At 49.7% G+C, this 22373-nt stretch overlaps 3 protein-coding genes and 2 long non-coding RNA genes across 11 annotated transcripts in view; 2 read left to right on the top strand and 3 right to left on the bottom strand.

Moving 5' to 3' along the window:
* Positions 1-143: 143 nt before the first annotated feature.
* Positions 144-3121, bottom strand: LOC130517315 (uncharacterized). The gene is made up of 2 exons (XR_008947690.1): positions 3009-3121; positions 144-2918 (listed from the first exon to the last, which is right to left on the bottom strand). It is a non-coding gene; the product is annotated as an uncharacterized LOC130517315 (long non-coding RNA).
* On the top strand, positions 312-7361 carry snx30 (sorting nexin family member 30). The gene is made up of 9 exons (XM_057019104.1): positions 312-629; positions 1821-2033; positions 2273-2383; positions 2463-2621; positions 2692-2881; positions 3036-3235; positions 3352-3441; positions 3941-4093; positions 4709-7361. The coding sequence occupies exons 1-9, from the start codon at positions 507-509 to the stop codon at positions 4784-4786; spliced, it is 1317 nt and encodes a 438-aa protein (XP_056875084.1). The 5' UTR covers positions 312-506; the 3' UTR covers positions 4787-7361.
* LOC130517307 (thymic stromal cotransporter homolog) lies at positions 7362-10565 on the bottom strand. The gene is made up of 6 exons (XM_057019102.1): positions 9886-10565; positions 9367-9747; positions 9122-9293; positions 8801-8884; positions 8091-8247; positions 7362-7936 (listed from the first exon to the last, which is right to left on the bottom strand). Exons 1-6 carry the CDS (start codon positions 10357-10359, stop codon positions 7813-7815), a joined length of 1392 nt encoding a protein of 463 aa, XP_056875082.1. The 5' UTR covers positions 10360-10565; the 3' UTR covers positions 7362-7812.
* Positions 10566-10576: 11 nt separating this feature from the next.
* LOC130517314 (uncharacterized) lies at positions 10577-11591 on the top strand. Its single transcript, XR_008947689.1, has 2 exons — positions 10577-10690; positions 11180-11591. It is a non-coding gene; the product is annotated as an uncharacterized LOC130517314 (long non-coding RNA).
* LOC130517303 (A-kinase anchor protein 2) overlaps positions 11327-22373 on the bottom strand; it is a 43299-nt gene continuing 32252 nt past the window's right edge. For 4 of the 7 annotated variants that reach the window (XM_057019096.1, XM_057019092.1, XM_057019097.1 and 1 more), the window contains 8 exons: positions 17830-18018; positions 17397-17756; positions 17227-17325; positions 17046-17147; positions 15581-16955; positions 15309-15487; positions 14783-14821; positions 11327-13604 (listed from right to left, as the gene is read on the bottom strand). In XM_057019096.1, coding sequence (XP_056875076.1) covers positions 13470-13604; positions 14783-14821; positions 15309-15487; positions 15581-16955; positions 17046-17147; positions 17227-17325; positions 17397-17756; positions 17830-18018 — 2478 coding nt within the window. In that variant the 3' untranslated portion in view covers positions 11327-13469. Of the gene's footprint in view, positions 13605-14299; positions 14402-14782; positions 14822-15308; positions 15488-15580; positions 16956-17045; positions 17148-17226; positions 17326-17396; positions 17757-17829; positions 18019-22373 lie in introns of all 7 variants that reach the window. The other 3 variants (XM_057019093.1, XR_008947687.1, XM_057019094.1) reach the window with 3 other exon arrangements.

The following is a 22373-nucleotide window of genomic DNA, read 5'->3' as shown; positions in this document are numbered from 1 at the left end:
AAATTTGAGACCTGTCACTCTGCTCGTGTCTCCATCTGGCTTATTCCGAGGGTCCTGGCCTTTTTTAAAATGAAATTAAAAAGCGATTCTTGAACCAGACTTACTGTTGTTGTTTTGCTTGATATAAAACTATCAAACACTAGTAGTGATTTCTTGTTTTTATTTGATAATAATTGGTTCAAATCTAAGCGAGGAAAAATGGGAATGTAAACTTCATAAGCAATACATAAACACGTCTGTTGCTCATAGACGATCTTTGCACACCCATTTGTCCATTAGCTACACGATGCTTGTGTTTACTTCCGGGTTGGTGTAATTTTACTTCCGGTGTTGTGTGCCTGCTCTGTGGGAGTCAGCTGACAGTTGTGACTCGAGCTAACAGATGAAACATCGGTACCAAGGAAGCCGTGAACGGAGAATCCGCCTCCCTGTGACCACATTTAGCCGCGGAGGAGCAGACCGCCGTCGGCCGCCATTCCCAGCTGCGTCGTCCCGCCCGCTGCGTGATGAGTGTCGGCGTTCCGAAGGGCCTGGCCAGCTCCGGGCAGAAGCCCATCACCGAGATCACCCACCCGCTGTCCGCCGCCGAGGAGCCGCTCTCCATCTCCCTCAGCGCTGGGGGGGAGAAGGTACCGTCTTCTGGGGGTGTCGAGACCCAGCCGACACACGGAGGCAGGACCACAGCGAACTTTACTACTCGGAACCTTTAGACTGACAACAGATGTTAGTGACCCCAGAACGAGCAGACTGGCCTGAAAGAGGATCCACCTAAAGATGAGCTTCATTGTTCTAGAGCTGAGCCCAGCGAGCATTTAGCTGCACGTTAACACACATCTTAATGTGGATTTCAGAAACCACTGCATTTAAAAATAAATACATGCTTTCCTATTTACACTTGGACCTTTAAATCCAACATGTGCGTTGAGCTTAAACAGGAAAGGAGCAAAGCGATCAGATGACAAGTTAAAACACTTAATTATTCTATTATTATCGGTCAGAGAAGTTTGTTTTGCCCCAGTAAATCTGCACTGCCTGGTTTTCATAAACCCTCCACACCAGTTTACCCTGTATAAACCTGCTGAGTCAACAGAAATCTGAGAAATCAAGAAACTATTAGTTAAGGTTGGAAAGCAAACTCACTGAATGCTTCAATTAAGACTTTAAACGGTCTAAACATTCAGCTACTTGAATGGTCCCATGGATTTTTTCTCCCACAACACATAAAATATTTATTTCACTGTGACGTAATTACCAGCTGTGTGTGGGGGGGGGGGGGGGGGGGGGGGGGGGCAGGACTGATACCGCGTTATCTAAATATGTGTGTCAGGAAAAAGCGGCTCATGTTAAACATTAACTTTGACCTGGTTAACGAGGGTTGTGTTGCCGGGCGATGACATCATGGTGTGAAAACGTCACCTGGTTGCTGCATTTCTGCTGTTTCTGATCCGTGATGCTAAAGTGAGTTTATCATCCGGTTGGAGCTCGGTCATGTGGCGAGTTTAGGAGATCTTGAGCTGCTTTCGTGGCCATGGTAGAAATAAAGGGATTTTAATTAGTTTGTCCCTCTTGGATTCCCAGAGAAACAGAGTTGGTTTGTTTTTAGGAGGAGCAGAAAATTACAGATTTCTTGTCACATCTTTGGATTAAAACTGGGGAAATGCTTTTATCGTCTTCGTGCTGCAGTTCTAAAATCCTGAGTATTGTCAGGTGATTTGGGAGTTTTGTGCTGCCGCAGCTCAACGGCGTTGGCGACAACAACGGCTTCATTGACGGGACAAACGGCAGCGTCGGCGTCTCACCGCTCTCCTCTCCGTCCACAGGAAGCCTGGCTGGCCAATGGTACGCCAGGTGAGATGTCAAGCCCCGCCTCCACATCCTCGCTCTTCAACAGGCTGCAGCTGGACGACGACCTGGAAGATGGGCGGGACCCATTCGCCATCACGGACACGCGTGACCTGTTCGTCACGGTCGATGACCCCAAGAAGCACGTGTCCACCATGGAGACGTACATCACCTACAGAGTCTCCACAAAGGTCTGCTTCTGTCTGGGTGGGCGGAGCTTTAACCTGATTAATGTCAGAGGTGTTGCTGGAGAAGAGGAGCGGGGATTCAGAGCGGAATCCTGATGATCCAAACTGATCCCGGCACATTTAGGCCTCGTGTGTGTGGATTAGCACTTTGTTGCTACTAGTTTAAGGAGGAAACGTTTACAGACTAGTTTCTTGTCATTTTATCTCCGGCCACGAATCATTTGAAGGTGTTTTTCCTGCAGACGACGCGGATCGAGTTTGACCTGCCTCAGTACAGCATCCGGCGGCGCTACCAGGACTTCGACTGGCTGAGGATCAAGTTGGAGGACAGCCAGCCGACCCATCTCGTTCCTGTAGGCCACGTCGTCCACAAGAGAACGGTTTCCCTGTCCCGACGCCCTCATCCACGTTCTTCCTCCCCCCTGTCTGCAGCCGCTGCCGGAGAAGTTCGTGATGAAGGGTGTGGTGGACCGGTTTTCCGAGGACTTTGTAGAGACGAGGATGAAAGCTCTGGACAAGTTTCTGAAGCGGGTCGCTGACCACCCGGTCCTCTCCTTTAACCCTCACCTCAACGCTTTCCTCACTGCCAAGGTAGGATGGGAGCAGGTCGGAAACATCTACGCGTGCTTTTGTTCCGACAGTCCTGGGTCGGTGTTTTCAGGACCTGAACAAACGTCAGGGTTTGGCCCTGCTGACCAAAGTGGGCGAGTCTGTCAAACACGTGGCGGGAGGATACAAGCTACGAGCACGGCCCGCCGAGTTCAGCGCCATGGGGGAATACCTGGAGACCTTCAGCCAGAAACTGGGGAACATTGACCGCATTGCCCAGAGGATCCTGAAGGAGCAGTCAGGTACCCGACCCCCAGCTCAGCCACGGAGCCTTCGGGCCTGCAGGGGCGAGAACTGGGCTCACGATACTTGTTGATAGGGTTAGAGAGAGAGTTTTAATGGAGAACATGTTCAGGGATTAAGCCCCACCTCTTTTTGCCCTTTGACCACCTCCAGAGTACCTGACAGAGCTGCGGGAGTACGGCACCGTTTACGCCAGCTGGGCCGAGTGCGAGGAGGAGCTGCAGCGCCCCCTGGAGGGCACGGCGGGCTGCGTCGCGACGTGCTGTCGCGCGCTGGAGGACCAGAGCGAGAGCATGAATCAGGACTTCCTGCCCGTTCTCCGAGAGTACGTCCTCTACATCGAGTCCATGAAGGTGAGCTCTGAAGAAGCTTAGCGCACGCTTTCACCCGTGACCCAGAACACGGGACGTGTGCGTGTGTCGTGACCCGGCCGTGAGTCCGTGAACCTCACGGAAAACTGTGCCTGCAGAACGTCCTGAGGAAGCGAGATCAGACCCAGGCGGAGTACGAGGGCCGACTGGAAGCAGCGGTGCTGCGCAGACAGGAAGAAAGAACGCCGGTGAGGCCAAAACGGGTTCACACCGTTTTAACGTACTTCTCATACGGGAGAACATTTATTGGCAGAAGCCACTTTATCATCTTAGGTTTGAGGTGTTTTTCAGGTCCCTAACTTCAGCACGTGTGTGTTGGACCCCTGTGGTCACATGTTACGGCCCCTGAGAGTAGCCAGACCTGTAGTTACCCGTGTTTAGCTGTAGTTACCCGTGTTTAGCTGTAGTTACCTGTTTTTAGCTGTAGTTACCCGTGTTTAGCTGTAGTTACCCGTGTTTAGCTGTAGTTACCCGTGTTTAGCGGTAGTTACCCGTGTTTAGCTGTAGTTATCCGTGTTTAGCTGTAGTTACCCGTGTTTAGCGGTAGTTACCCGTGTTTAGCTGTAGTTACCCGTGTTTAGCGGTAGTTACCCGTGTTTAGCTGTAGTTACCCGTGTTTAGCTGTAGTTACCCGTGTTTAGCGGTAGTTACCCGTGTTTAGCGGTAGTTTCCTGTGTGTTGCCATAGATACCGGCAGAGGTAGAGAAATGCCAAGACAAAGTGGAATGTTTCAACGCTGACCTGAAGGCTGACTGGGAGCGCTGGCAGAGCAACAAGAGGCACGACTTTAAGCAGCTTCTGACGGGCATGGCCGACAAAAACGTCAGCTACTACGAAAAGGTACGAAAAGGAACGCTACCGCTGAATGCTACCGCCGAATGTGCGAGGATCCATTAAAGTAACAGCTAGACACTGGGCCAGTTAACACCTATCTGATGGAACGGCTAAGTTCCTCTGCACCTCACTAAATGCCAGCGGGGCTTCGGCGGCGGCGAGCGAGTTGGGGTCGAGAGCAGCTCAACTTTATGCTAACGAGCAGCGTGGCGACAACCAAATGGGCCGATCTGGAGCCCCACAGTGGAAAATGGAGGACAAATTAATGCTCGCTGTCTCTGTTTTCTCATTCTATCATTTATCATCTTTCTCATTCGTCATATATTAAGACAGGAAAACGGATATAATGCATGGAAGAGAGGATCAGGGTAACTGACCATTACCCACTGGGGTAACTGACCATTACCCACTGGGGTAACTGACCATTACCCACTGGGGTAACTGACCATTACCCACTGGGGTAACTGACCATTGCCCACTGGGGTAACTGACCATTACCCACTGGGGTAACTGACCATTACCCACTGGGGTAACTGACCATTACCCACTGGGGTAACTGACCATTGCCCACTGGGGTAACTGCTTAAATAGGGACCTGTGCCATTTCTTTGCTGTCTACAGTGCCAGGCTGCGTGGGAGTCCCTCATAACTCTGCTGCAGGACAGACAGACCGAGGACAAGTCGAATGAGACGAACTGAAGCAGCTAATTGTCCACCACACTCCGCCCGCTCCTCTACACAACACGCCATGTCACGCCAAGGACGAGGACGGACGGGGCCGACCTGCTGGGGTCCACCCCGGTCTCCTGTGAGGCACGTACGGGGACGAGTCGTCTCCAGTGCGGATTTGACCCGTGAAGAAGGTAACAAATGGTGCATTTGAGGACAGCGGAGAAAGGAGAGACTGTACAGATTTTTTTACTTTTTATACTTCGTGTTTCCGGTTAACATTCAGACCTGATTGTATAATTTAACTGCAATTTCAGAGACTTCTGGCTTTGTCTGTGGTCACATTTAGGATGACTAGAAATGAGCTGGAAAAAAGAATCCAATGAACATTTAAAGTAAATGTATTCACATTTCTCAGGATCAGAGATCAGATGGGGACAGATTCATCTCTCCAGTCCTCCCAAATGTGCTACAATATAGAATTCTGCTTCTTTTTTAAACTCAGAATTTGGAGTTATGAGACTTTATTTGAGTGGGGTTTTTTTTCTTTATCCCAACGGACCACTTTCAAACTAAAATAAGTAAATTTGGCCAAAGATGGAATTAGAATGTTTTTTTTTAAAATCACTTAGAACTAATATGCCTTCAGATCAACGCTATGTAACAAACCCTGGATTCTGAGGTCAAATGTCCCCAGTTTAGAATAACTAGGTATTTAATATTTGTTTTGACATTCTACTGGAATTAATCAAGCAAACTTGCTGCAAGTATTGGAGGAACTGGAGGAAAACCAACGGAATAATCTGCCCCCCTCACAACACCCCCAGGTTGGAGCACCTCTCAGGTGATTAGAAATGCCCAAACATCCCAGAAACAACTGATTAGAACACCTGAAGTACTCTTTACCTGCTTTTTCTTGGTCCGTGTTGTAGTTGAGCCCCATCAGGGAATTATTTGGATTTGTGGCTTGTTTTCTTCTTCTATGTTTACTTGTCGAGCCCCAGCACAGAGCTATGAATCAACAGCGCCCCCGGGTGGACGGTCGGGTGAACTGCAGCAAGTTTAAGACAACCAGCTCTTTGGGACTTTGACCATTTGTTTTTAACAGGAGTGGTTCGGCAGGTGGCTCTGGTCCTTAGATTACAGTGATGTAGGGAGCTTTTGTGGAATTTGTGCACTGAAAAGGGAAAAAAAATCCTCAGAAGCTACATTTGGAGTGACCCTTTATCGCTCGTTACAACAGTGAGGCAGTCTGGTTTCGATACAACCACTTCCGCAGCGTTTCCTCTTTATTTTCAGTTCGATGCCCTAAACAACACCCATTGTGCAAGTAATCAGTGTGTAACCTCCACGGCTGCTGCATTATTTCCCCACTGACTGATTCTAAAAAGTCCTAAATGTCACTATTAATTCCACTCTGCAGACTGTAGCAACTTCCTGGGTTGTTTCAGCCGCATCAGCGCTCAGAATTGTGTTTACAAAGGCCGAGCTGAACACCAGTTTCCCTCCCGGTTCAATAATGGGCCTTTCCTTCAAACCAAGGCGGTGACTGTTGTTATTGTTCTCTGCGTTAGGACCAGGAACAGGAAGCCTTTTGGTACCAAGTTCTCTATTTGTTTTTTTTCGCGTTTTCAGCATTAAAAGCTCAAATTTATAACTTTCTGCTTCCTTCCTAACTGCAGCATGTGGCTCTGCTCGTTATCAGTCATCTTTCATGAATCAACTTGGATTCTCAGGACTTTGGGGTCCGAAAATGTTGTCGAATATAAATTAAACCCCGTGAGATTAAAAATACACAAAACCAAAGGGAAACGTTTCCTCTCAATGAAGCTAAAACACGAGTTTGTTCCTGAAGAAATTGAAAATTCAGAGATTTCATTTTTTCTTGAATGAGGCCAAATGAATTCAGAGCGTTTGGAAATGGAATTTCCTGGATTTCCCTCAGAAACGTGAACGCTTTGAGCAGCAGCGGGCGTTCGCTGTGGCCAAAGTCGATCTGAAGGGATCCACAGCGGATCCCCAGCGGATCCACAGCGCGTTTAATGATCTCCGTTTACAGCCAAGTCTATTTTTCTACGATGTGTTCAACCTTTTGAAGATGAAGGAAATTTGGAGTCTTTATTTTGTCTTTTTTTCCCCGATTTTCCCATTTCAAAGCCAGCGTGGGTCCGATTCGTCCTCGCCAACACAGATTGTACCTGCTGACTTGTTTTTGCACTAGATACGAAGCTCCGCCCCCTCGCAGGAAGCCAACACGGCTGGTCGATGAGCGGTCCCGTCGCGTCATCGGGCTTCCGTCACGGGCGGATCAGGAAATGCCGAGACTGAAGCCACGTGGGGACCAAACAAACTGGTTTCTCCCATTTTACAGCCAAATGTGACATTTGTTGGTCTCCATCCGCTTCAGGTCTGAACAGCAGCTAAATGCTAACGTGCTTCTGCCCCCCCCTCCCCCCCGGAGTGTGTGTTTACGTTCAGGTTGAATTGTAACTTTGGAAGAACTAATTATAAATAAGCTTGTAAATGGATGTGCTGATTTCATTAATGTTTACCTCATTTTTTTCTCGAGTATATTGGACCAATAATAAAATAATGCATTCAAACATTTTTGCTCTCAGATGATTTTCTTTTAATTTTTTTTAAATAAATGTTAGCACAACATAAAAAAATATCTATTTTGGTTGTTTTTCAGATTATTTAAATGTACAAACAAATCTAGACATGCATAATATACAGATGTATAAACTTGTATAAAAAATATAAAATATAAAAGTGCATTATTAAATCAAAGCTTAGTGGATGTCCATGAGATTTATGTCCCAGTAACGACCATAAAGCAGAATTCTCAGGACACACAGATTTATAGCTCTTATAATATGTAATGCCTCTAAAACGTTTATCTCTATCAGAGCTGCAGATAAATAAAGGCCAAGCTAAGTACGTTACAGTGGTGAATGCCACCTGCTCCATAGCTTTAGAAGCACAGAAATCCAGAAATCCCTGACTGGCTTCAGTTGGTTGGTCCCAAAGAGGAAGTGAGATTAGAAGCAGCCGTTTTAGTTCCTTACTTGGCTACTCACTTCCTGCCTGTGCCATTCTCCCCTCAACTCGCTGCTGCTGAGGTTTTCCTCAGGTCGGCTCCTGCTGCCGTGCCTCTCTGGCAGCCTCCAGCCGACGACGCTGTGACAGAGACGTCGTTTCATCATCGCATCACTGCTATAACACGATAGTGAGCTAATGATACAGTAAAGCTTCAAGCTTAGGCAGCTGGAAGCGTCTTGAAACACCAAACTTGCTGCTTAACTAAAGCGGATGAACTGATACGAGCACCAACCTGATGGGTACCATCGCCAGCACCGTTACGATACTTGACAGCATGAAGACGAGGCCCGGGAACCCGTCCAGGGTCCCTTGGTAGATCTTGGTGAAGACAGGGATGTAGATCAGGCCCACAAATTTCAGAGACAGCTGCAGGCCGGTGAGAGTCATGCCTGGTGGCCCGCAAGAGAAGGAAAACCAGTTAAGCAACTCCACACTCATCAACATGGCTTCCTTTTTCCGTGACTGTGTGTGTGTGACACTGTTTGTTCATAGCATTGATTTCTCAAACTGACGAAATGCTACAAGAGAAACGTGAAAAGCAAATGAATAACTGCATCTGTAATCAGTGACTAGTGCTTAAACCTGTTGGACTGCTGGATCCAGGTCACACCCGCCCTGGATCCAGGACACACCGGCCCTGGATCCAGGACACACCGGCCCTGGATCCAAGTCACACCGGCCCTGGATCCAGGTCACACCGGCCCTGGATCCAGGACACACCGGCCCTGGATCCAGGTCACACCGGCCCTGGATCCAGGACACACCGGCCCTGCTCTGGTGGAGTAAAACCTCCAGATTGGGCTTCATGAGTCAACACCTTGCTCATTTCCACTCAGCAAACCTGCTTTGATAACAGATTCCAGTTCTGGGAACTCTCTTCTGTGTGTGTGTGTGTGTGTGTGTGTGTGTGTGTGTGTGTCCCTGCCAACACACAGAACTCACCACATGATGAGGCTGGAACCTGTTTGGACAGCAGGGATCTGATTGTCGGCATTGGGATGAGAGCAAAGAGGGTGAGGGAGCGAGCTGCATGAAGAGAAGAAGGGGGTTGTGTGAGTTCACTCCACACCTCTACTGCACGTGAGTGTGTGTGTGTGTGTGTGTGTGTGTGTGTGTGTGTGTGTTGAACAGCTCCAGAGCTCTTTACTTCCTGGAGTCAGGGACTACAGATGAACTCTGTCCCTGTCCGACCCAGGGCAGACTGACTCACGCAGCATTACGCCAATTTCAAACTTCCTGAAATCGACGGCGGATCGACCGTACCGAGGTAGAATGTTGTCGTGCTCCTCACAAAGGCCATGAAGAAAATCCCAGAGGCGAACGATATCATGCCGATCAGGACGAGCGTCACGTCGTTCATGCAGCGCCGAAACAGAAGCAGGCCGAGGAAACTGGTGATGAAAATGGCGCAGCCTGCCGCGTTTCCGTAACCCACCTGCAGGGGGAGCAGCGGCTCAAACAACGATGCACATTTTGGAGTCAGAAACCGGTCGGGAAAATGGCGTCACCTGGGCGGCGGTCCAGCTGAGAGGCTCTTTGACCACGAACACGCCCAGTATCTCCACGGCGCCGCCCACGGCAAAATCGTAGGACATGGCGGCCAGCAGCAGCAGCAGCACGTTCGCCTTGTTTATCCTGGCAGGAGCCTCATCAGGGCTGGAGGGGGAGAGGAGGCTCCGCCCCTCCTCCGGCTGGGAGACAGGTGAGCGAACGCTGACCTTCAGCAGGACGACGGCCTGGAGGAGGCTGAGCGTGTGCAGCACGATGCTGGCGGTCAGCAGCAGGGTCCCGTTTCCCAGACTGGAGCCCAGCAGCAGGTACAGGTGACCCGACACCAGGCTGCCCACCAGGCCCGCCAAGCCGTACAGCAGCTCCACCCTCATGATCACCTGCACGGGCCACAGACGCATCACAAAGTCCCAGCGTTAAACATCGTGAGCCGTCCCAGACGTGCTGTGACGCACGTGTCATATTCATAACATCTGATTCACCCCCGCACCTCATCCCATACCGGGACCGGCACCGACCTTGGAGCGCTCCTCCGTCGTGGTGCTGACCGACAACAGTGTCATCACGCCGGTCCAAAAGGCGCAGTACCCCCCGCTCAGCTCGAAGACCACCACGATGCCGAACATCACCTCCGGAGGCAGATGGAACAGGACCACCAGCAGCAGGCTGACCCTGGCCACCAGGTACCCGCTCAGGGACACCACGATGGGCGCCTTCCTCCGGCCGCGGTCCCCCAACCGGGCCAGGAGCAGAGCAGGCAGGATGGGGATCAGCGTGACGATGAGGTTGTAAATCATGTAGAAGTTGGACATGGCTTTCTGCTGGCTGTCCTCCCGGGAGAGACCTGGGTAGCTGGAGTTGGCGTAGTGGTCCTTGACCACCATCAGCAAGGCGGTGTCGAAGAAGGTGCTGCTGAGCTGCTGCAGGATGACGGTGGGCTCCACCCGGTGCAGCAGGGTCAGGGCTGCTTGGCCCAGCCGGGACAGCAGCATAACTGAGCCTCGAAGCTGTGATTGTCGCTCACCTCAGCAGCTGCTGGACTTCTGCTCTGGTTCCTTCTTTCGCCTCAACTGCTCATCTTTTAAAAACAGCCCTTAAATCCGCCCTCTCTGCCCTCTTCCTGTTTCCCGCATGCAGCCAATAACGACTTTAAATGCCAAAGCTGCGGGAAACCGTCCCGACAAACCGGTTCATTTTTTTTAAATGACCGTTTCACTTCTGTCGGAGCAGGCTGCAAAACACCAAGAGAAATGACTAAACACCAGCCTTTATCGTTCCGGGTAAACGCCAACACCTTGGGACGGAAACCACGGCTTAGTGCAGGTAGTTTGACAAAAAGCTGTAACTTACCCCGGCTCAAACAAGATTGTTGTTGAGCCATCAAGACGAGTCAGTCCAACGCTTAATAAACGGACCATTCAAAGTTCGAAGCGATGTTTCTCATAAACGAGCGAGCGTCCGACCGCAATACCACCAATGACCACTAGATGGCGGCAGACACTAGCTTTGCAAAACGTGTTCTGATAAAACTGCATGTATGTTTCCTTTAGAAGCCTTCTTAATTTAAAATTCACATCACAAAGTAGAGAAAAGAAACAAAATTCAGTTTAACAAGTTACTCTATTTTAATGAGGAATTCGCTCCATTTTAATGAGGAAGCTGCTACGTAACAACATGGCGGCCATTTTGGCGCACAATTCAACTGCGATATTGAACTTTACTCGCATAGAAAGTCTGTTATGTGTATGAATAAGGAAGGAATATTCTTGTGTTTTATATTCACTTTAGTAATTGGATACTTACTTATGTTAGGCGGCTCCGTGGAACAACAAACGATGCTGTTTTGATGGCCATGGTCGCGGTGCATTGTGGGGCACGTAGTTCAAGCACATTTCTCAAAGGTAAGACAGCGTGAGCATCATGCGAAGCATAGTTTAAGAAAACGCACACACACATGAATTTATGTTTTTGTTTTAATGAGAAAATATTCATAATGTGTATAATGGGATATAACTTGAAGCCTTACATTTGCTATAAAATAGAGCGTAGTATGAGCAGTAAGTGGTTAACATAGGAACAAACGTTATACTTTAGAATAACAATGTTTTATCACACGCTCAGGCTGAAGCCACTGTGGGCAAAAAACCTCCCAGAACAAAAACATGCTAACAGCGTTTAAAATATTAAATAAATCCTCTCTGCACCATGAATTCAAACAACAAAAGCATGATATTATTCACACAAATCACACAACTGTGTCTTTTGTGAATTATATCAGTTTGATGCATTTTATTGTATTTAAAGTGGACCGTAATTACACTAACGGGATGCATGTTGATGCAATAACAATCCTTTAAACATGGAAATCAAAGGGGGGAAATACACCTTATTATGGAGAATATAGAACCTCTTAGGGCCAGGTGTAAAATAAATTAGATTTTTAGAGTTAAAAAAAAAATTGTACTTATAATAATAAACATTTATAGAATTTAGAGAAAAATGTTCTCAGAAATCTATGGAAGTCTGGATTTGAAGTCAAAAAGGCAGGAAGTAAATCTTTTTTAAATTATGGCCTCTTTTACATAAAAATACCAGCTAAACAAGCGCTCAGTTTAAATTCTCTAGATGTAGGGGCAAAAGCGAGCCGACGGCCTCAGTTCTTTTTCATTTTTCACGTTTTGAGTCATGTGGCACACTTGCACTCCAAAAATCAACCCTGAAAAGGAAAAATAGACTAGATGTTTCTTATACAGCCATTCTGGGGTAGGTGGGGGGTGGGGGTGGGGGGGTTGCAGTAGTTGGTTCCCCAAGTTCAGGTTCAGCTTTGTGAAGTTGAATAAATTAGCCAGAGAAGGACACTTGAACAGGCCATGCTAACAGATGTCATCAAAGCTGGGACCCTTGGTTTGCTGAGAACATGATCTGGCACCGCCCCTCCCCAAAATAATCTCCAAGGCTTGAAAAACAAGTTGAGAAGTAAAATAGCGCCGATAACGTTTCAGTATAAGTGGTTTAAAAATGCTAGAAAACACTGTTTCTCAATCCAAGTTTCTACTCTGAGTTCTAATATACAGACAGTCCTGTCGGCATCCAACCAGTCATCCTATAACCTGAAGATCAGCACCGGGCCACAGACGCCCGAGGTCACTTGGCCTTCATTTAAGGTCAAAGCTCATCAAATATTCAATAAAAAAGCCAAGTCATGAATTCCTCACCAAAGAAGTCACAAACCTCCCACCGATAGTATTTTTTGTGTGCTTTTTAAACTCAGGAACGGTTTTATACACTCAATAATGCTGTAAAAAGGCTCAATAGTTTCTTCTGACTAATAATTAATAACACTGTGTTTTGGTGTAATAATAAAGTCCTCTTCTCATCTAGTAAGGTTTAGCAAATACTGCTTTCTAAACATACATAGTCACATATCCAATACACAACCTAGCTCAGTATAATACAGAAAACGACTGCTTACATCAGGAAAGAACAAGTCAGCGAAGCAACAGCCTGCAAAGGTAAAATATCTGCCTTAAAATCCCAGACCCAGCCCTTACATGAATACACGCACCAACGATGCAAATGTGCCGAGCGTCCCTGTGAACCCACCTTAAGCAGCTGAGGGACGCTGCTCCCAGAATTCCTATCGAGCGCTGACCGGAACGGCGGCCAATAATTAGAGGGGAAGCCTATTCTGGAAGGGCAGACGCCCCCTGCTGCTACACAACCACGACTGGTCCAGCAGGAACCATCAAAAGCAGCTGGGAATCAGGGCACAGCCACTCCGCACACATTTTTGTCAGTATTTTTCCTGTTGCTAGTTGAAAAACATATGTGGGATTATTACTAAGCACCGTCCACCATCATCATCCTCATCATCAGAGCCGCAGGAAGTGGGTCAAATCCAGCCTCAGCCCGGATCCGATATTCCCGTTTTCCATCCCATTCAGTCTTTTTCTCTCCAAACTCAACTGAACACTTCAAATGTCTCTCACATACTCTCGACACGCTGCTGCGCTTCCATTCTGTCAGTCATGTGATCATCAGAATATTATAAGTGAAATAAATACTGTTTCCTTTCCCTCTGCTTCCTCCTTCCCCACTCCCTTTATTCCTCTTCCTCCTCTTCCTCCTCCTCCTCCTCTTCCTCCTCCTCCTCTCCCTCCTCGTTGGCGTAGATGCCAGCCTCCCACTTGCGCGCCATGTCGCTCTTCCTCCTGGTCACACGTGTGGCCTCCAGAACCTGTGGATCAGAGAGCACCTCAGTTGGGCTGGTTGGGTCAAAGTGACGGTGAGACGGCCATGCGTGCCCCCCAGATCAAAGGAAGGCCGAACACCACATCAAAGTGACTCAACTTGACATGCAGTGTGAAGGAACTGGTGACTAAACCACCAGAACTAAGAGAGAGAGACGACAATATTCACACAATCTTAAGCAAAATTTCAAAAACAACAGATGTGTTTTATAAATTAGGTTACACACACACACACACACACACACACACACACACAACACACACACACACACACACACCCACACACGTATCGTAGAATGAGCCAACAGCATTAGCACGCGGAAGAAACGCCTTGTGTTTGTAATGACTAATAACTCTACATTTCCCTGTAAAAATTACTGATTTGAGTTTGGAGTGTCATGAGTCAAGCCCCGAAGACTTTACAGTAATGTGGACGTTAGAAATCAATACTCATTGACCGTTATTGTCTTCCCCAGATTCTGTGCTGGGAAAGAAACCACATTTATGAGAAGGGAAATTTGTAAATGATAGTGAAACAAATGTGAATTTGATCGTCATTGTTTTCATGAGGTTGATCGGAATACTGCGAAATGCTGCCCCCTGGTGTCCGGAGCGGATAACTGCTATTTAAACCTTGTACTTTTAATGAAACATTCTGGCAAAAATGTACGAATGTACTGACGTTTTCTGGATCACAAGCTGCTTGTGTTATGATCATGGTTGGGAAGCCCCCGTCAAGAAGCCAGATTTAACCGTGATCAACACCTCCATCGTCTTTGTTGACCTAAAATTGGATTGTGATCCAGAATGGAAGTGTGATGATTTCAATGTGTTCCGCAGGGTGAGGGGCACCACAAAAATGACATCACAATCACAGACAAGCACATGCAGCACCAACACCACAAAGCAGACAGCAGTGAGACCACGAGCAGACCTGGGTCCAGAGATTCCACCCTCATCCAATTAAAAAGAAAATAACACACCCCCATTTTCACCCCAGAGAGGCAAAATAATGAGGGAATATTGGAGGAAGGCACTAATTCTGTGATTCAAAAACAACAGGAAACATCCAGTCACATGTCTAGAACGTGTAACTGAGAAGAGGGCTGTATTACTCTCTGCTCTGGGGTGACCCAGGTCTGGTGGGAGAAAGGTGAACAGGTACCTGGGTGGTTACCTCGTTAGCCAGCAACAAACGGGCATACTGAATGATCAGCAGGAGAAAAGCAACAGTACAGAGTCAACATTTGATGTTGTCAGCAAGAAACAACAGAAACAGGCGTCCTGCATCATAACAAAGCCAAAATAAAGTATCATTACGTGTTATCCATGACCGGGGATAAGTGAAAGAGATTACACGGAGATTTGAAGCTCCATTTCTGTATTTCCTTCTGTGAAATTCTACTGCTTTTGCAAAAGGGGACTTTTATGTGACACATCTGAACGCATCAGGGGAGAAATCCCCAGATCTCTCAGCAACACCTCAGTTTCATTTCCTCGTCCAGGCTGGGAAATCCCCTCGTTTTTGACCCGGGCCACGATGACATCAGCAAACTCTGGAGAAGGGCAGCGGTCGGAGTGAAACTGGGACCACCTTTCTGCCACTTTCACTATTCCATTAACATCTGAGCAAACGTCTCCAATTCCTCCCCCAAATCTGACAGAGTTTCCTCAACACGCTCTTTACTTACGCTGCTGTCTTCCATTTTGTCCCTCTTCTTCACCTTGTGCACCTCGTAGTCCTCCATCAGCGTCTGCATGAAGTTTTTGGGGCGTGATCCGGTGGAGTCCTCGCTGCCGGCGTCAGAGAGCGCCCCCTCCGAGGGGGAGGGGGAGACGGGAGGCACGGGTCGCACTTTCTCAATCTTCCCTGCCCATCACACACAAGCACGAGGACCGAAAATAAGCCGCAGACACAGAAAGGAAAACACCCTAAAGCCATTTGAGGGTGATCCAGACTAACCTGGAGCGGTCAGCGTGAGCCGAGCAGGTAGGCTGTTGCTCTTCATCTTATCTGCGGGACATATCGTGGTCGGTCTGGTGCCCGTCCTCACGTGACCCTGAGCGCCGCTGAAAGCATTGCCTGGACGGACCACGGCGGAGGGCAGCTCCTTCCTCTGTTTCTTCAGCTCCTCCTCGCGCTGCTGAGCCGCTCGGATCTCCTCCTCGATCATCGACAACGTCCGCTGTTTCTTCGAGCGCAGGCGGAAGGGGCCGCTGGCGGGCTCCGCCTCGGGGGCTCGCGGCGCCGATGCCGTGCTCCTCAGCTCGGCCGCTTCGGAATACTTGCTGAAGTAGCTGAACTCGGGTTTCTCTGGACTTGGTGGCGAAGGAGGACGGTAGACTGGAGCTGGCCGGGGCACTGGGGCCGACGCCACAGCAGCCGGAGCCGGAGCCGGAGCCGGAGCGGAGGAGGCCAGCGCTCTGGCGTAGGAGGACTGGATCTTGATCCTCGGGCCTCCGTTTTTAGACCTCTGCGGTGGTGAGATGGGCTGAGGAGAAGGGGAGCGAGGACGGGGTGTTTCCACTGGACCTGAAGTCTCCTCTGGGGTAACAATTCTGACCTCCGGTCGTCTCTCCGGCTGCGGGGACAGACTGGAGGGGGCAGGACTGGAGGGGGCAGGACTGGAGGCCAGACTGGGAGCTCCAGCAGAACACACAGGGGAGGAGGAGACGGGCGCTGGGCGGCTTGGTGAAGCTGCGGACGGGGAAACCGGGCTCCTCAGCTGGGAGGGGGGCGTCTCAGCTGGCTGCCACTTGTCTTCACTGTGGGCTGCCAGGGCCGTTTGGATGGCATTTTGCACCAGTATCCCAGCATGGTACTCCAGCTCATCTTCTGTTGGGCTGCCATTAGTCTGCCCGTTGATGGGTGTGGTGGGCTGGGGGGTCGGTGGGGAGACCGGGGTCAGCGGCAGTGAAGCGCCGCTGTCAGAAACGCTATCTAGGCTAAAGACCGTGGTGTCCTGGGAACGGACAGACAGCTCGTCCAGTCCCGAGTCGGACTCCTCCAGGTGAAACGACGGATGAAAGTGGCTCTTCCTGTCGTCCTCCTCGCTCAGGATGGTCATGACAGCACGGGCGCAGGTAAATTCTCCCGCCAGACCTTTATCGGTCCAGGTGACGTGGCCCTCCCCGGTGTCCTCGCCGTCACCACCCACCCTGCTCTTTGAAAAGGGTTTGGCAGAATATATCTGAGGAGGCACATCCCTCTTGGTCGCCTCCCCCTGCAGAAACTGCTTCCTGGCGGAGGAGAAGTCGATCTGCTCCTCCACGACGTCCTCCTTCCTGATCAGCTCTGGGTCAAAGGTAACGACCGTGGGATGGCCGGACACCTGTGGCTGCACACCAGGGAGAGATGGGATGGAAGAGAGATAAATGTCAGAAAGAGAGCACAGGGCAGCCCGAGTGGGAGGTGAGGTTGTCCTCACCTGTCCATACGCATAAACATGAGTCTGCTTCTGCTGTTTCCTCTCCTGGTATTTCTTGAGAGATTCCAACTGATCTGCGTCCAGCTGTTCCTCCAGCGGAACCTAGAACGACCCAGAGAACATCTCTGTAGGCTTTATGAGGAAAGGCTGAGATGAGAGAACAGGTCTGACGCTGCCGTACCTCCTGGGGAGGGTTCCACCAGCGGTGGGCGATCCCTGGGTTCCTCTTTACTGCCTGCTCCTTGATCAACTCCTGGCGCTCACGTTCCAGCTCCTGCACCTAAAGGGAGGAGCAAAGAGAAGGTTATTTTTGTCTGATGGCCTCTTGGCTTTGACCAAACAGACGTGTACCTCCTCTGTGGGCCGCCTCCTCGTCACCCGGACCTGCTGCTCATCTCCAGGAGTGAACAGTTTTGCTGGTCTTCTCTCCTCCTGAAACGCTCTCAGCTCAAATTTTGCTCCAGCGGAGTCTTCGCGTGGCGCGTGTCCGTTGGACCTCCTGGTGGGCTCCTCCTGGGTGAGCAGCGTGGTCTGCCGCTGCCCCTCAACAACCACTGCTGGGTGTTGGTTGACGGGAGAGGAGGCCGACACGCAGACGGACGGAGCGTTTCCATCGATGCAGATCGCTCTGCCGTGATCCGACAGAGACGAACTCCCATTGATTGGAGTTCCTGCGGCGGCATCTAAAACCTGGTCCAGGTAACAGATCTCCTGTGGACCAATGATTTGTTGATGTCCAGGTAGAAATCGTCACAACACCACAGCTTTGTGTGTATAAGCATACCTGCACCACGACCCCGTCTGGAGTGTCCCGCATCCCACCTGCAACATGCTGCCGGTTACTGGGGCTGCTCAGGCAGCCGTGCTGGATCTGCTGGTTCCCTAGCTCCATGACTTCCTGGAACGTGACGCTCTTCAGGGTTCGGTCTCGTGGAACGGTGTCACTGACATCTTCATTTGGCTGCCAACAGTTCTGAAAAGGCAAAAAAAAGGTAGAATCAGAAATGCTGCTGGCAGAAATAGTAAAAATGAAGAAATTCGATCTTATTTTTACAACGAGGATGAAGAAACCGTCGTTCCTGCGCCTAAAACCTGCACTGCAGTCGAGTTAATCCTCTGCAGCAGAGGGTTGTTCCAAACTGCTCCACAAGAGGGAGCCAACGGCCAGGAATTCATACGTCATCAACAATTTTAAGGACGAATAAATAAGGGGAATATTTGAGATATTCAAGGTTTCTGAAACGACAGCATCGACGGCTGATGTCTGCTGACTATTTTCACCTCTTTACTTTACATTAAAAGCGGACACATTTAAAACACATTTAATATAAAATCTTTGGTACGGCTTGATCTGGTATTGGCTTCTTTGTCCTAAATATACAGTAGATCCACCACAGTGAAGCCCAAAGATTCGAGGCAGGTGTTTGTGTGTAAATGTGGAAACATTCCTTCTGGAATCTTGCTGTTTGTCTTTTCTTTTCTTTTCTTTTCTTTTCTTCCAACTGTCTTGCTCAAAGCCACAATGATGGGAGGAAACTAAATAAAAAGTAATAAAAGGGCACGTTCCCCGTTTTAAGAGTGGAAGCCAGACTTTGGTTGGTCCTGAAAGTCACCTGTTAAAGGACACATGTTGACACAGGACTCGTACCTGTGGGCTCCGGTTTTGTGACCCATCCATCCAACACATTCCAGACTGGGGCTTTTGTCAGAAGCTGCATTTACACACTTGTCTTTATGGACCGTTCTGGTTCCGCAGATAAAAACACTCGATTGTTTTTTTTGTTTTACAGCCACAGACCAGTTTGAGGTTGGTATTTATTTCCATGAGGGAAATGTTGACTGAGCGCTGCCATTTAATGGGGAGCCCTGAAATCAACTGAAACACTGTTGGCTTAAAAGAATAACAAGGAAAGTCCTGGTTTCCTACCCCAGGAGAGCCTGAACGCATCACTCAGCTGCCACTAGATTATCAGCAGGGGGGATTTTCAGCAGAAATCAGGGCAGGCTCAAGGAAAATGATGCCAATTAAGCCTGGAAACAGTCCTACAGTTCCCTCTGCCCTTGCATGGGGTTCTGCTTGGTTTCCTGTCTATCTGGGAATTAAGAAACTGTGGGGGAACTGGGAATTTCCTGCCTGTCAGTGAATTCACATGGTGGATTAAAAAACAACCCCCCCAACAGCCTTCCTTCCCCCCCTCCGTCCCCTCCTCCTCCTCCTCCTCCTCGCTCCTGGTTTCCTCTCAGGGCGTCCGACCAGCTGACTCCATCACATGCAAATTCCACCTCAAAAGTGTGAGAACATTTTCAAGGATTATGAAAAGAAAAATCAACCAACGTGAAGCGACACGAGCACGCGATGCAAAGATAATAAAGGACTGAATGAGCGTTAACAACAGGAAGTGCCACCTGTGGCTCCGTTTTTAGCCGTTTCCTCCCCCGCTGGCTGTGCGCAAGATAGCGTAAAGCCCCCCCATCAACAAATGAGGGATAGAAATGGAAACGTGTGTGTGTGTGTGTGTGTGTGTGTAGTATGGGCAGGACAGTACAGAAGAGCAGGATATCCTGTTACTGCCTCAGGAAAGCAGTACTACAGTACAGGAATGTCTGCAATATTTCTCCACACACACACACACACACATAAAAAGGGTGTGTGTATAAATCCAGTGCTGTGCGTCAGTGTTTGTGCATGTGTATGTTTGTGGCTCTTGCTGAGGTGAACTCACATTCCAGGCATAACTGCTGTCCTCAAGGCCCGACTAATACTCACACAACATACCTGACCTGTGTGTGTGTGTGTGTGTGTGTGTGGTGTGTGTGTGTGTGTGTGTGTGTGAAACACAGGTTCACTGAAAAAGATAAGACTCTTATCACTTCACACTCAGAGCTGCTTCATGGAAAAAGGCCCAGAAGTAGCGAAAGCTCAACATTTGCCTCCGTGGATGATGAAAACAGGGAAATTCAGTTCTCCCAAACTGACCCGAATGAGACCAGTCCAACTCTGTTCTCATGTTCAGATTATCTGATGATGGAAGGAAATGAGGTTTGAGTTTCCACGTGAACCGAGGATCACCGACACAACGGTCTGATCACATCTGGAACCAGTTTCGCTTCTCCTGAAGAATCTGAACCACACGGACCGAGCGGTGGGGGGCATTTACCAGAATATGAACAATTCTGGACCCAAAGTAAACACCCAGCCTCCATCTCACACGCATTCTTCTATCTTTGCGAGGACCTTCACAGACATAACACACCCCCCAGTCCAGAAATGGAACAGACCCGACCCTAAAACCAGGTCTTGATGCTCAGCCACAATGTCCCCACGTCCCAAAAATGTCCTCACTTCATTAGCAGAATGTAGCATGTGGAAGAACACACGCAGCAGCTCTGTTTGCGGGGTAAATATGACCCGGTACTGGAGCTGGAGCTGGAGCCAGCCTCGATACGTGCCGTCAGGTCCGATCCAGAACCCGGTCCCTGATTTCTGGGTGGTGCAGCATTTGCCTCCATCTGAGCTCGGCACCCCGGTCCTTCTACAAACGTGACATATTTCATTACTCCGACCCCCCCGGTGAGTTCCGCTCGGAGGTGATGAATAAGTGTGTGATGAGGGGGGGGTTAGTGAGCACCCAGCCAGGCGAGGAAGAGCGAACATCCCCGGGTCAGCGGGGAGCTGCCGCCGTGTTTTCTGCCCATTCAAATCCAACTTTATTCCATCTTGTTCTCCAACTTGAGCGACCCTGTTATAAAGCAGGAGTGGAGCGCTACTCACCTGCTGCTCTGTGACCATCTAGTTCGGATTCATCTGTAAATCCATGAGGGAAGAGCTGCTTTCACTTTAGCCATCTCCAAACCTCTGCCTGGATCTCTTCCTTTCCCAGCCTCGCTCTGCCTGTGCCTGTGAGTAGGAGGGGCAGACTTTTCCTGACCAAGCCTTTTCCTCATCTTCTTTTCCTCCCCTCCCATCTCTCTTCCTCTCCTCCACAAAGCCTCTCCTTTCTCGCTCACATTCCTGCCGGCCGCTCAGTAAGCTGTGATGTCATTGGCCGAGTGTGTGTGTTCCTCCAGATGCCCCCCCTCCCACACAAAGACCCCATCTGTGCAGGACCCACATGCAAACACACCCCCAGCAAAAACATCCACCCTGTGGCTCCGCACGCCTCCTTCCTGTGGAGGAGCGCTCCTTCACCCCTGCTCCTTCACTCCCGCTCCTTCACCCCTGCTTCTTCACTCCTGCTCCTTCACTCCCGCTCCTTCACCCCTGCTCCTTCACCCCTGCTCCTTCACCCCTGCTCCTTCCCCCTGCTCCTTCACTCCCGCTCCTTCACCCCTGCTTCTTCACTCCTGCTCCTTCACCCCTGCTCTTCACCCCTGCTCCTTCACTCCCGCTCCTTCACCCCTGCTTCTTCACTCCTGCTCCTTCACCCCTGCTCCTTCACTCCCGCTCCTTCACCCCTGCTTCTTCACCCCTGCTTCTTCACCCCTGCTCCTTCACCCCTGCTCTTCACCCCTGCTCCTTCACCCCTGCTCCTTCACCCCTGCTCCTTCTCCCCTGCTCCTTCACTCCTGCTCCTTCACCCCTGCTCCTTCACCCCTGCTCCTTCACTCCTGCTCCTTCACCCCTGCTCCTTCACCCCTGCTCCTTCACCCCTGCTCCTTCACCCCTGCTCCTTCACCCCTGCTCCTTCACCCCTGCTCCTTCACTCCTGCTCCTTCCCCCTGCTCCTTCACCCCCGCTCCTTCACCCCTGCTCCTTCACTCCCGCTCCTTCACCCCTGCTCCTTCACTCCTGCTCCTTCTCCCCTGCTCCTTCTCCCCTGCTCCTTCACTCCCGCTCCTTCACTCCCGCTCCTTCACTCCTGCTCCTTCACTCCCGCTCCTTCACCCCTGCTCCTTCACTCCTGCTGATGAAGACTGAAGGGAGGAGGTCACTCTGGGAGTCGTGACCCTGTCAGCGATGGACTTACTCAACCAGAATCCTTTTAAAAGGACAGTTCATATAATATTGTGTGTGTGTGTGTGTGTGTGTGTGTGTGTGTGTGTGTGTGTGTGTGTACACCCCCTGTACACGTAAACAGCACCACAGAATCAAAGTTATTGTCAGATTTTCTGAGGAAAAAGCTTAAAAACAGAAATTCAGAGGAAACTCTTTCCCACAGATCCGAGTGTGGATAATTCCAGAGCCGTGAGGCCCTAATGGCCCCGAAGGCTCATTCCTCTTCAGTTCTCTGTCTGGAATTAGATTTACAGAGAAGACCAAGGATCCCAGAGCGCACAGCGGTTGGTGAGAGATTAGAAGGTCTAACATCTATTCCGGAGCAGGGTCAG

Source organism: Takifugu flavidus, chromosome 20, assembly GCF_003711565.1.
Source record: "Takifugu flavidus isolate HTHZ2018 chromosome 20, ASM371156v2, whole genome shotgun sequence".
NCBI lineage: Eukaryota > Metazoa > Chordata > Actinopteri > Tetraodontiformes > Tetraodontidae > Takifugu > Takifugu flavidus.
This window is presented reverse-complemented; position numbering and strand designations above follow the sequence as displayed.

What these genes read in the sequence shown, in the direction of transcription:
- snx30 (XM_057019104.1), top strand. Translation starts at nt 507, where the DNA reads ATGAGTGTCGGCGTTCCGAAGGGCCTGGCCAGCTCCGGGCAGAAGCCC. An exon ending in GACAGGAAGAAAGAACGCCG is followed by an intron (nt 3,442 to 3,940) that starts GTGAGGCCAAAA and finishes GTGTTGCCATAG; the next exon opens with ATACCGGCAGAGGTAGAGAA. An exon ending in ACGTCAGCTACTACGAAAAG is followed by an intron (nt 4,094 to 4,708) that starts GTACGAAAAGGA and finishes TGCTGTCTACAG; the next exon opens with TGCCAGGCTGCGTGGGAGTC.
- LOC130517307 (XM_057019102.1), bottom strand. Translation starts at nt 10,359, where the DNA reads ATGCTGCTGTCCCGGCTGGGCCAAGCAGCCCTGACCCTGCTGCACCGG. An exon ending in CACGACAACATTCTACCTCG is followed by an intron (nt 8,885 to 9,121) that starts GTACGGTCGATC and finishes CTCTTCATGCAG; the next exon opens with CTCGCTCCCTCACCCTCTTT. An exon ending in CTGGCGATGGTACCCATCAG is followed by an intron (nt 7,937 to 8,090) that starts GTTGGTGCTCGT and finishes TCTCTGTCACAG; the next exon opens with CGTCGTCGGCTGGAGGCTGC.